General features: G+C 35.0%; 2 protein-coding genes across 2 annotated transcripts; one reads left to right on the plus strand and one right to left on the minus strand.

The window, feature by feature from the left end:
* Positions 1-2576: 2576 nt before the first annotated feature.
* Positions 2577-7123, plus strand: LOC126591182 ((R)-mandelonitrile lyase 2-like). The gene is made up of 5 exons (XM_050256774.1): positions 2577-2655; positions 4525-4658; positions 4779-5438; positions 5820-6657; positions 6832-7123. Exons 2-5 carry the CDS (start codon positions 4556-4558, stop codon positions 6881-6883), a joined length of 1653 nt encoding a protein of 550 aa, XP_050112731.1. The 5' UTR covers positions 2577-2655; positions 4525-4555; the 3' UTR covers positions 6884-7123.
* Positions 7124-7620: 497 nt separating this feature from the next.
* Positions 7621-8379, minus strand: LOC126591196 (uncharacterized). The gene is made up of 2 exons (XM_050256794.1): positions 8294-8379; positions 7621-8068 (listed from the first exon to the last, which is right to left on the minus strand). Exons 1-2 carry the CDS (start codon positions 8327-8329, stop codon positions 7751-7753), a joined length of 354 nt encoding a protein of 117 aa, XP_050112751.1. The 5' UTR covers positions 8330-8379; the 3' UTR covers positions 7621-7750.
* Positions 8380-14287: the final 5908 nt, after the last annotated feature.

The raw sequence follows: 14287 nt of genomic DNA on the forward strand, positions 1-14287 counted from the left end.
AATAATGGATTAGTTCTAATTTGGTGACAACTGAGGATAAATTTTGTCCTAATTTGTTTCGTGGTGGGTTAAAAGCATCAATCAGTGGGCCATATAGCACGACCATTTGAATGGTAAGTTGATAAAAATAATGTATGTGTTGTTTTAGGTCGTAACCATCGACACCAAATGTCCAAGTGCAGTGGTGGACTCGCCTACCACTTTTAAATATACAAAGGTGTTTGAACTTGCCACGACATTTTTCGCTTGGTTGAGTTTTCATGGGGTACATGTCACATTCATCAACTATGTACATTTTTTTTTTCAAAGGCATCTTCATCCGCTAATTTCAACCATGTGTGTTCTAGATATGTTGGATCAGTTATGAATGACCACAATCCCACATGTTGACCATGACTGGAAGGCACTCATTCTTCAATCACAGGAGTTATTCTCACTCATGTCCGTCGCCAGCCAAACGGAGCTGCTCACTGGCTTGCACGTTTTGCTCTTCTATCAGCTCAAATTGTAATTGAGATCGCGTTCCTCCCGACCTGATTTCAGATATTTTGTTTGAAGATCTATCATGTAATTTGCTACTCTTTTGAAATAATAATCTATCGCCTTTTCATAAATTTAAAAAAAAAATTGTTTTATGAAATTACGTTGTTATCCTTAACTAATTTTGTTGTGATAGCAAACACAAATATATTTTCATCAACTGACAAAGAGAGTTTCATTAATGTGTAGTTTAGATAATTTTAAAGAATATTTAAATTGGAATCCATAATAATAACAAAAATTAAAAAAAAATTTGGTGACTGAAAACTCCACTTTTATTGAATAATAATTGATAAGATAACACACTTAAATGTCATATTTATACCACTTAGTACTACGGTCTAGTGATATTCCTCTATATTTGTAAGTGAGAAGTTTTAAATTCGATTTTCGCTACAGACGAATTTGAACCACATTATTACTAGCCTATTGTGAGCCTAAACTCACATGCTCTCCCTTAATATAGATAATATTGTTTTTTTTTTTTTTAAAAAAGGTCATATTTATAACACCTCTTAGGCCTAGAAATTCTTTGAAGTCTAAATACGAATAAAATTAAACAAATTACAAAACATCAAAACGTCCTTAAAACTTAAAAAGCCCATACATCATTGCAAGGCGATGAGTTTCATGTGCATTGCTAGTCTCTTTAAAACAATAGGTAACGGGTCAAATCGGACACCTACAGTTCAAATCTACAAAGGTTTATTCCTTCTACTTGATTTTGTGCCTTTCGAATCCTCAGTCTATTTCGTGATTAATCTACATCAGTCTAATCTCCTTCTCCTACACTTAATTGGTGAGACTTCTTTTAATCTGGTTCATTCATATTATATATCATGTCTTCATTTTTTCCTTCGTTTTTTTTTTTTTTTCAGTTTGAATAGATTGGAGGAGGGCTGACAACTAAAAAGTACTCTCAATTTAATAAACAAGAAGTCAAAATGATTTGATGAAAATCGAGGGTATTTTTGTCATTTTATTCTTATTTAATGGAGATTTTTTCACGGAATGACCAAATTAATAGTGGACAAATTCATGGACCAAAATGATGAGTCATGCTAATCTCAGGAACCATTTTAGCTACAAAACCTTACTATAAACAAAGTTTAGTTTGAACTTGCAGAATTCCATGCTGTGCCATTTTTCGCTTCGATGGAAACAATTAGAGTGATTCTAGGTAGACCAACTTTTTAGATCAAATTTACAAATTATGTGATGTCACCAATAGAAAATAAGCATAGTAATCCATAGAAGTGGTCCTTGAGTTTGCCACCATCAATCATTTTAGTTATTATGTGAAAAATTTTGTTAAATAAGGACCAAAATAATAGAAATGATTTGATGAAAATTAAGGGTATTTTTATCATTTTATCCTTATTTAATTGAGATTTTTGAAGAAATGAGCAAAATGATTTGAAAAGTAATTTGATAAAGAAAATGTATGTGTTGTTAAGTAGTAAACCCCCAAAGCCACCAAATGTCCAAGTGCAGACTGGTGGAATAACTATATGTATATAACCAAAGTTTAGTCAAAATTGCACAATTCCATGCCGCGCCATTTTTCACTTAGATGGAAATATTTTATGTACTGAATTCACATAATTGATATTTAAACGGGGTACCTGTCACATTGATCATTAAACTATACATATTAATTTCGTCGCTATTTTACTTGTTCTCAAGGACATTTTATGAACGACCGCAATCTCAATGGTAGTAGATAAGATAATGCAGACCCATAAGTTCTTAGAAGTCTAAGTAAGACTAAAATTAACAAGTGAAGAACGAAGACTTGTATAAGAGATGCGATATCCACACATCTCATTTTACTTCTCACATATCTTTTTAATTTTCGGTCATCGGATCGGATGAATTGAAGAAGATCAACGGACATAAATTATCAAGGGGTGTGTGAGAAGTAAAATGAGATGTGTGGATAGCAACCCCTTGTATAATAAAGGAAAGTGACAGATGCATTTATGCCTAGTATCTTCAGCGGCCTAGCGAGCATCTATATAAGGAAATAAGATCACAGCAAATCTACGCCACTGCATTGCGGGTAAGGAGTTGTTGGAAATAGCTTCAAAACCAAAGGCAATATTGTGGTCTCGGGTAAATCTTGTATCTTCTATGATTTATTTTTGCTCTAAATTTCAAGTCTTTTTTGTTTTCACTAACAATACAATCCGATATATTCAATAAACATGTTATCGTTGTTATGCTCTCTAAACTATTTTAATATGGTAAAGTGTCTTGTAATTTAATCGGTTAAGAGTATTTCCTAGCAGTTTAGGCCTTGTATTCGAATCTTCTTTCACATAGTTTAATGTAAAGTATCCTATCATTTGTGTAATAAAAAAATTAATTAATTAGAAATTTGTAATGGTATAACTTTTTTGAGAAAAAAGAATGTTTTATTTTAAATTAGTATATGCCCATGCCCACAAGCAAAGTGTGTGAAATGTCTTATCTTTGTTTTTAAAATTGAAGAAAATATGAAGAGAGTAAGAGAGAACGTGGGAATGGAGAGAGAGTGGAGAGAAATTATAAAATGGTAGTGTAGTACCACGTGGCAAGGCCAAATGATAGTACTTATTAATCATATTAAGACACGTGGAATTGTGAATTGAATAATCAGTTAATAATTTATTAATAATGCGTTTAACTCTTCACCGCCTCAACTTCGTCGGTTGTCTTCTGTCTCCTCCCACAAGACAATTCCTTGAAGCAAAGCTCCAGACTTTCATTGAAGAAAAGCCCCAGACCTTGAAGGTTGCTGCAAATCTACAACTTTCAATCCTCCCACTATTTTTCAACTGCCAAAAAAATCTGAAAAATGTTTCAATTTTCCAAACCTTCAAGATTGGTACAAATCCAAAAATACAATTTTTCATCCTTTCACTAATTTTCAGCTGCAAAGAATCTGAAAAGTGTTTCAAGTTTCATCTTTTAATTTCTTGTTTTCATTGTTTCGTGTTTTTCTTTCTAAACTGTCGCCGAGGGGAACCGAGAAGAGTTTGACGAAAGTGAGCGAAGAGTTCAAATAAAAAAAAGTTTTAGTCCTCACCGTCGGTTCTATGGTGAACAGTCGGGATTAAGTGGTCCAGAGGGTCCATATGAAATTTGTCCGGAGAGGATCTAATTCCGTCGGCCGGTCATTAAAAATATGCAATATTTGGTGAACGTTTTAAACCCAACTCATTTCGGACAGGGACCTCCATGATTCAAAAGTCCCATTTAAATTTTGATCAGTAGTCATTCACCGGTAGAACGCACGGATGACGAGGTTCTGCGACAGAAAGAAGGCAAGGAGGAGATGGACGAAGAAGAAAGAGATGAAGTTAAAGATTTCTTGATGAACAGAAAGAAGCGGGAAGCGGCCGGAGAGGTTTCAGATTTATTGATAGTTAATGAAATAAATAAAAAATTATAAATATTTATATTATCTCACAATTACACGTGTCTTAATCTGATTAGTAAGTCCTTGCCGCAGGGTACTACAGTACCGCTCTATAATTTATCGAGAGAGGGAGGGTGGTTTAGTTTTATTCTTTATTTTTTAAGAGATGTTAAAATCACTTACATGTGATATTTAAACAACAAGCCGCAAGATTTTGTTTTGCGAAATTATCTTATTATTTTTAATTTTTTGTTGTAATAGAAGATTAAGTAGTTTTTTTATTATTTTTTTATTGACAAAAAAAATTATATTAATATGTAGCTTAGATTATGATAGAATTATTGTTATTAGTTAAAATGTTATAAAACGATATGATGGGAAATATAATTTCTTTAGACTAACTCCATTGGAGAGTTGCCAAATGCAAAACTCGGCACACAAAAGACAAATTAGGTTGCCAAACTGTTTTTCTCCTCCCGTGTAGAGCTAAAATTTAGAGTTTTGATCGAGAGTAATTTCACTTCAAAACTCTTTACTTGAAGAACATGAAACTAACTTTTCTTTTAATATTTTATTTTCAGGAAAAAACGTATATATTGTTTTGAAAACAATATGGAGAAATCAACAACTGCTGCTATATTATTGGTCTTTTACATTTTTGTCTTGTGTCCTCAACCAGGGATTCATTCACTTGCTCCTCCATCTGACGTTCGTGGTACTAAATATATTTTGAAAGTCCCATTGATTCTTCGAAGTAACTTACGTGATAAATAAATTTAATAACAAATAATTCTCTATAAACTTTTTCCCTCTTCTCTTCATTCTTATAATGTAGATTTTAGTTACTTGAAATTTGTACGTAACGCAACTGATCTACCACTACAAGAAGAATATGACTACATTGTAGTTGGAGGAGGCACGGCAGGGTGCCCATTGGCAACAACTTTATCTGCAAACTACTCGGTGCTCCTTCTAGAAAGGGGCGATATTCCAACAACATATCCAAGTGTGTCGACTGTCGAAGGGATTCTTGAAAATTTCATGCTAGAAGATGACGGTACGACGCCGCTCCAGAGGTTCGTATCAGAAGATGGTGTAGCTAATGTAAGAGGACGTATCCTAGGCGGGACAAGTATGGTCAGTGGTGGTGCATACTCAAGAGCCGACAGTGAATTCTACAAGAAATCAGGAATTAAATTGGACATGAACTTAGTCAATAAGTCATATGAATGGGTTGAAGACACTATCGTATTCCGTCCGAATGTATCACAGTGGCAATCTGTTGTGAAAGATGCATTGTTAGAAGCTGGTGTTCGTCCAGACAATGGATTCACTTTGGATAGCGTTGAGGGAACTAAAATCTCGGGTGCGTTGTTTGACAATCTTGGAAGAAGATATGGAGCTGTGGAACTGCTAAATAAAGGACATCCGAAAAACCTGAGAGTTGCAATTCATGCCACTGTAGAGAGGATCATTTTCTCTTCCAAAGCATCAGGTATGCTAACGTTCGATATATACAATTAAAGGCCATTGAGATTTCCATCCTTGGATAACATGAGTTAAGGTTTTTTTTTTTTTTCATTAAACCACTTTAGATTGGATTTTGATTGAACTCTGATTTTGATCTTGTATATATGTTCCAAAAATCAAATCTATCATATCATAGTGGTGGAGGGGAGTGTTGCCTTTGTACTATGACGTGGGTTCATAACCCATCGGCTCTCTAATCTAACATCTAATTTAACAAATCTATCGTTTTACAATAAAAAAATCTATCATGGAGTTAAAAAGAAGCATATTTGAGGGATTTGAATCTATTCTATATATTTAATTGTAAACTAAATATATGTCCAATTCTGATAACAATTTAATGCAGATCCGTCAGCTAAAGGAATCATATACAATGACTCAAACGGGAGGTCTCACTGGGCATCGATACGTGGTAAGGGTGAGGTTATATTGAGTGCAGGGGCAATTGGGAGTCCTCAGCTTCTACTACTTAGTGGTGTTGGCCCAAAGTCCTACCTTACATCTCTTAAAATCCCAGTTGTTCACCCACAACCTTACGTTGGAAAGTTTATGCGTGACAATCCTCGTAGTAACATTATCATTTTGCCCCCATCTCCAATAGTACCTACTTATTCTCAGATTGCTGGTTTCACAAGTGATTTCGATATAGAGTCTATCTCTGGCACGCCATATTCTAGTCAGGCCTATAGTATTTTCCCTAATCCAACTATTCCCGTGACGATAAATTCAAGTTTCGGGTTCTTTATGGTCAAAGTTAGAGGACCCATATTGTCCCATGGTTCTCTTAAACTGCAATCATCGTATGATGCCAAAGTAGCCCCAAATGTCAAATTCAACTACTTTGCAAAAGAGGGGGACCTTTCTCAATGTGTTAGTGCCATGGGGAAGATGCGTGATTTATTAAAAACAAACGCGTTGAAACCATTTAAGACTCGAGATTTGCCAGGTCTAGAAGGTTTTAACCTTTTTAAACCATCTTTACCAATGAACCAGTCGGATGATGCATCTTTTTGTCGAGATACAGTAGCCACACATTGGCATTACCATGGTGGATGCTCCGCCGGAAAGGTGGTTGATGGAGATCTCCGGGTCACGGGGATCAAGGCATTACGTGTTGTTGATGGATCTATATTCAATTCATCACCAGGGACCAATCCTCAGGCCACTCTTATGATGTTAGGCAGGTATGCATGTTACGTGCATTCAAATAAAACCACATGGACATTACCTGTACATAATACAACTACTTTAGTTTTCAATATTTAACTAAATCATAGTAACTAAATCCTTAGTTTGGACGTGAATAATAAGAATATATTGTTGTTGTTTTCCCACTCCAAATTTTGTTCTTTGGGCAGGTATGTTGGCCTTCGAATACTGGAAGAAAGATCAGCTAGCAAGGGGCGTTGATCATAATTCAACATTTCAACCGTATATTGGATATCTTTAATATCAGAATGACACGTTTCTTTAAGATTTTGATTAATTTCTCATGTAATAGGTTGAAGATTATTCAACAATGTTTAGTGTTATGGCCAATTTGGCATGTAATAAGTTGAAGACTATTCAACAAGGTTTAGTTATGGCCAATTTGGCATGTAATAAGTTGAAGACTATTCAACAAGGTTTAGTGTCATGGTTAAATTGTCACGTAATAAGTTGAAGAGTATTCAACAAGGTTTAGTGTGTGTGTATATATATACATATACTGTTATATGTCTTGAAATTATTGCATTGAACGAAAAAGGGAAAATTTTACAGACTGAGTTTTCTTTCTAGCTAAGTTTCTTTAAGGTTTGCCTCTAAAATGCAACTAAACAATGAAATTGTGTATTCCAAAAAAACCAAAAAACAATGAAATTGTTTACAAACAATATTTGTCAGTTTTTTTCATTTCTGTTAATTTCCCCTAAGTTTTATCAGTTTTTTTTCTTCTTTTTAAATTGTTTTCAAACAATACTTGTATCAGTTGACTTCTCGAAGTAATTTTTTTTGGAAGACTTGTCAAATTAATGAGAACAAAGTTTGGGGATTTTAAAGATCCCGTGATCGCGATCGTTGGTAATATATCGTGCGGTCAGTTTTTATTAGTTACTATTTATATTTAATTTTAAATTTTAAAATAATTTTTAACAATATAATTCCGATCATGAGATCCCTAGGATCCTCAAGAAAAGAATCCGAATTCAGCTATATACCAATTTAAACAATGCATATATTATTGACACTTTAAAAATTTCATTCTATACTGTATACTCTGTACTCTATGATGAAAAATCAAATTCCAAATTTCCATCCCAATTTTTCCGAGAAACAAGCTGAATATTCTCTTTCCAGGAAGGCAAAGAAGCCGAAAAAGAAGAGCATCGCCGCTGCGTCGGCGGTGGGTATGGTGGCGTCTCTACTCGATTTCAACGCCAGTCCGAGTCTTTCATCACAGAGCTTTGAGCCACCATTTCCATGGCCGACGGCAAAGTCTATCGCATATGAATTCTTCTTGTCCGTCAATGGCAAACCCGTCTGTAAGCAGATGACGTCTTCAATTTTTTTTCTTCGAACCCCGGTGTGCCCGCATCCCGCCCCAGATCCGTCAATCTCCATCCCAAAAGCCAAAAAAATGAAAACGTATCATAATTTTCCACACTCAGTACAGAAACAGAGAATTCCTACCCAATTTCTCTCATTTTCCATCTAACCAAACACACCCAATTTTCTTCCCAGACAACATGCAGAGCCTAAACCACCCGTTCCACTTCAAATTCTCAAAAACCCAGCTAAATCCATAAACCAAAAGCTAAAAGAAATAAAAAAATTTCTCACTGAGGAAGACGCTGAGGTTAGGGTGGGGTTCTGCATTTGCAGTAGGTTGGGTGGAAGTGGCGGTGAAGCAGATTTGGGGTTTTTTTTTTTTTTCATTTTCTATTTTTAAGCTTTTAATTATTAAAAAAAAAACCTAATTTTTATTAATTAAATATTTTTTAATAGTTGTTTGGCCATGTGACCCAAGTTTAGTAGTCACGTGTACAAATATGGAAATCATTATTACCACATCATTACTTAACGGTTAACTTAACATATTTTTATGATATTGAAATAAAATAAAAGTAAATGTATGAGATTGAAATGTTTGAAAGCTGTTATATGAGATTGTAATTGCACCCAAACTTGAGGATGCCAAATGTAATTTACCCTAAAACAATTTACATTTAAAGTTTAAGTTGAGTGTAGAGTAAAATTATATGGGTTCAAATAAATGTTTCTTGAAAACAATTCACATTTAAAATTTGTTAGGTGTAGTGTGAAATTATATGAGTTCAAATAAATATTTCCATAAAACAATTCATATTTAAAGTTTAACTTGGGAGTAAGGTAAAATTATAGGAGTTCAAATAAATTTTTCCTAAATCTTTTTACAGAGAAAGGGCATTAATGTTATAAGCTCAATGCACATTAATGTTATCTTATTCTATTCGATTGTTCATATACAAATAATTGTGCGCGAATTTAATTCTAACAATTAATGGTTTATTGAGAAATGAATTCACATGCTTCCTTGAACAATCACCGTACCATGGACGACAAACAGTGACGTTGAGAGAAGAACTATTTTCTGCTGCTAACAAATAAGGACAAGGATTGTCTGTCCTCCCACTTTTCATACCCTCTCGTGCCCTCCTGTTTGTGTGGTCACAGTTAAGTCATGTCAACATTTTATATTACTATTCATTTTTGTTTTATTATCTCTATAAAAAAAATAATATAAAATGTTGACGTGGCTTAACCGTGACCACACAAAACAGGAGGGCACGGGAAGGCACCGAAAGTGGGAGGGCAGACAATCCTTGTCCAACAAATAAAGGCTACCAATGCTGCCATCCCTGTACAAACACTTAACGTCGCTAATCATTTATGCGCCACATGCTGTCTGATATGAAAGGAGTGACGAAGAAATTCTTAGGGGTGTTCATAATGGAAAATGAATCATTTGCGGATCTCTTCTTTCTAATACATTAAATCAGGGGACTATTAAAATCTAATTCAATGATTGCAAACGGGAGTTCACTTTAAAAGTTATAATAAATTTAGCCGTTGAATCAAATTTTAATAGTTCGAATTTCCTGATTTGATGAATTAGAAAGAAGAGATCCGGAGATGGTCTTTTTCCATCGTAATGTTTAAAGTTATTCCCAAATGAAGATCGTGAATAACCATGAAGTATTATGATTCGTACAAAGTTAAAAGGGAAGTCCTGCTTTCTTTTATCATTGGCGTATGAGTCTATTTGATTATTTAATTAGTTGTTCCAAACAATTTCTTTGTTTAATGTCGAAAGTTTGAAATAATTTAATCCCGAAGGGAGTTCGGACTGGTAGACGTGGACCCACTCCAACTCACTCAAATTCTTAGAATAAAACTCCAATTTTATGTTCTAAACTTATTTCAATTTGCTCTTACTCTTGGAACAAATATAAATTTTAACTCAAAACTCATTTCTATGGCAAATTTAGGCCATTATTTCATCTAGGTTAGTGGGGCTGACCCACCATATATGTATTTTTTTTAATTTTATATTTATAAATTAATTAAATCCAACAGTTGAGATCTAATATGATTAAATCCAATGGTAAAAAAAATCTAAACGGTCCAAATTTAAATCTAATTGCTATAGTAATTTAAAAAATTATTTTATGTGTTTCATATTCTTTCATAATGTTCCATGATGTCGGTTTATTGATTTTTTAATATTTATCGGAATCTAAATGTTTTGACGTTAAAATGTTCAAAAAATTAAATTAGGATGGTATACATAATTTTTTTTTAAATGTTAGTTTAAGAAAAAAAAAAGGTATCCTAAATTCATTCTTTAATAATTTCGGGCTAAAAATTTAATCTAGAATGATTAAACGAGAAAAACTGTTTACGTGTTAAAACCTAAATATCACACGGGTTAAAATTTTTAGGTTTTAACGCAAGAGTTAGAGATGGTCTTAGTGTCAATATAGGATTCTAAGGTACCATTTTAAACACGGCATTACACTATAAATATATATGACAAATGGTTCTTCCATTCCTAATTTTCTAACCCTTTGTAAAGTCCAAAAACAAAAATATTTCTCATGAATTTTAACCTTTAATGACAAAACTCAAACTCACCATCGCAAACATTCATTTCGCCCGAAACTGGAGACATCATAGGAATGAAACCTGCAATACAAAAAACGGAAAAATAATCAAATATTCATATGAATCAAGCCTACCTCAAAACTAGAAGGATCAATCTCTTATGTTAATCTTGGTAAAAACATGTAGCAAACGCAGGCATAGCCATGTTGGCTAAAGCAAATGTTGTCATCCCTGTGCAACCGAGTTCAAATTCTTCACCTCACAGTCTATATTGAATTAATGTAAAATATTTTTCGTATCAATAAAAAAAGCCAAACTTGGTAAAACCAGTAAAGAAAAGGCTAAATAAAATGATACAAGACTGTCTTTAAGAGAAACCAGGTCAATATTAATCTGATTATACACTTTCTGTTGGAAATTTTAAGTTGATATTTCATTGTCTCACATTGGTCACCACCAAAATGTTCCCTCATTTTATAAGGCTTTGTCCTTTTTAGAAAGATATTTCATTGTCCCACATTGGTCACCACCAAAAGGTTCCCCCACTTTATAAGGCTTTGTCCCTTTCAGAAAGTGATTGGAGTTATGGAACATGGAGAATAAAGTTATACTCAACCTTGGATTTGGACTTTGGGATGTGCTAATTAATTGATTATTTGTGACAGCCCGTCCCTAATTTTAAGATTTTTTAAAGTTTTAATAACGGATTTTACAAAAATGTCCGTTGAGGTACGCGCATTATTCGAGGTTAATCATTGTATCATGCCATCTAAGATTTGTTTTCTTGACATATCCTCGTAGTACTCGTCGCTACGGACGTGTGGGCGCCGACGGTTCGTTATTTGGAGTTATAACGAAAAAGATTTTAAAGTTTGAAGTTTGGGCATTTTATAAATTTTATTATTAAAATTTGGATGGTCCAGATTTAATAAAGAATTAAATGGATGGCTGGGATGAGAGAAGAAGGTTTGTATGTGTGTGTGCGTAAGAAGAAGAAGAAGAATGAGGATTGGGCAGTCGGGAGGAAGGAAGAAAGGAAAAAAAAATGGGATTGGGCAAAACTGCCCAATCTGAAAGAAGAAGGAGGGGACGAATCAGGAGAAGAGAGAAGGAGAGGATGGGCAATCGGAACAGAGAAAGGAGGAAAGGAGAGAGGGCGAGAAGCGGAGGAGAGAAGGAAGAAAAATGGGTCTTCATCCGCGACCCGTTTCCACCCGCGACACCCACACCCAAATTCCGACAATTTTCACCGGAATTCTCACAAATTGGATCAAGGTACCACTTCCAATCAACACCTAGGCCTTCCCTCTTCATGTTTCACCCCAAAAATCATGAAATTTCGTGGTGATTTCGTGAAGAACACCCACACGGGTGCCTCAACTTTCTTGTTCAAAATTCGCCCAATTTCGAAGCAATTTCTTTCAATTACTAACACCATTAGCATTCCCTTAGGACCTGGAACAAAGACCAAGCATTAGTTGGAGCATCGGAGTGGTTTTGGAGGTCGAATTGAAAACACCCATTTCTAGGGTTCCGCACGGATTTTGGTGAAATTGGAGCTCTTCCAGGCCAAATTGGCCTTGGCCTTAGGTATAAAGTTTACTTTACTCATTGAGATCTTCAATTCTGTATTTTTTGAGAATTTTTGGAAATAGTTGGATTTTCCAGCGAGCCGGGGCGGCCCGTGCGGCGGCGCGTGGCTAATGGCCCGCCAATGTCATTCTTAGCATGTGTTTAAGGTTCTAGGTTCAGTTTTAATAATTGATGGACGTAAATTGAGTAATTGAACCTAAGTTCGTTACGATTCGTGGTTAGGCCTAAAAGGTGAATCGACGATCCAACCGTCGGATCGTCACCAAACTTTGATACATTATAATACGTAATATTTGAGGATTATAGGAACTTACGGATCAGGAATCCTATTTACGGATCTTTCGGAATTGGAGTTGTAAGTTCATAAAATAGAATGTTAACCGTCACTTGGTTCTGGAAATTGACGGAGATCCGACCGTTGGATGGTAATGAAATTTTAGGATGTTGTCCTAGAGGTATATTGTGGACCTCTGGAAGTTATGGATTTGAAATCTGAGTTGCAGATCTTCCGGATTGAACTACGTAGTGACGTGTTTTATATAAGTATTATATTTTATCGATATGATTTCTGAGGTTGGATTTGATTATTGTTCTAGGCGCCGATCGTCATGACGCCTTGATGTGTGGTGCTAGGGAGTTGTTGGGTGAACTCCAGGTGAGTGGGCAATATTTATGTTTATACATATATACTATTGATATTTTTCCCAGAAATTGAGTTTAAATGAAAGTACGTTTTAAAATGCCATGCATGCATATTATGAATTATATGATTTGGTATATGATGCATATATGTGAAATGGTGTTGTGGACGCACAGGTGAGTATCAGGTGAGGTTTATGTTGTTCATGTGATTTATTGATGATGTGAATTGTGTTGAGAGCTCACAACCTGCACCCCCGGTGTTAGTGCTTATGTTATTCACCCTGCATCACACGCTCACCTTGGATCCAAGTAGATGCTAGTCGTATAGACCACTAGAGGTGGTTCCGACATGCCAGTCGTACAGACCATTAGAGGGGTTCCGACTGGTAGGTGACTTTAGATTATGTGCACAGATGATTGATGAGAGAAGCACTAGAGCGTATTATTTCACCATCTTAGTCGTACAGACTACTATAGGTAGTTCCGACTTATGTGCAGTGTAGTGCCGTACAGGTCACAGTTGGTGACTCCGACAGGGCCGTACAGGTCACAGTTGGTGACTCCGGCTGGATGGGATATTGAGCTATAGAATCAACCGTACATGACCACTATAGGGTCTCCGGTTGATTTATTATTTCACCTGATTTATATTGATGCATTCATATTATATTTTGGCATATGGCATGGTATATTCTTTCTAAAAAGCGTTGAAGAATTGTGATTTGAGCTTTTGATGATATATATATATATATATATATATATATATATATGTTTATATACTTTTTTTTTCTGGGAAAGTATACAGGTTTTACAGCGAGGGGTTAGAAATGTTTTCGAAAAACTTTGTTTTACTGACCCACTCAATTTTGTTTTGCGCCCCTCCAGGTTCTAGATAGCAGAGCTTTGGTGGCCACGAGGAATCCAACGGTGTTCTGACATAACTCACAAAAGTAGGACTCACACTCGGGTGTTTCATCTTAATAATTGTATTTTTAAAGTTTCCGAACTGCGTAAATGGTTACGTCACTCTCACGTGACGGCCAGCATGCCATCCTTCGGGACGAGGTGTGTCATTATTAATATATATTTAATATATAATTGAATTAATAATTAATATCTTTAATTAATTTCGGATTTAATTAATTAATTTTTATATCAACAGACTCATTTTCCAGATGAAGTCTGAAGTGATGAAAGAATGCCAGAGAGCAAAGCACCCCTCTAAGAAGACGTAAAGATGAGTTTGAAGTGATGAAAGAATGCTAGAGAAAAAAGCACCGCTATGAGAAGATGTCTCCCAACAGACACATCTCATTCTCATACCTATTCTGAACAGGCATAAACCTATTATATAACATTCATCTGCATGGCATTTAGAACACACAAAAAATCAAATTCTTCTTCTACAATCCCAAACCTTCTTACTAAGAGAATCACAAAGAAATTTGGCAGAAG

The sequence above is a fragment of the Malus sylvestris genome, chromosome 11, assembly GCF_916048215.2.
Source record: "Malus sylvestris chromosome 11, drMalSylv7.2, whole genome shotgun sequence".
Taxonomy (NCBI): Eukaryota; Viridiplantae; Streptophyta; class Magnoliopsida; order Rosales; family Rosaceae; genus Malus; species Malus sylvestris.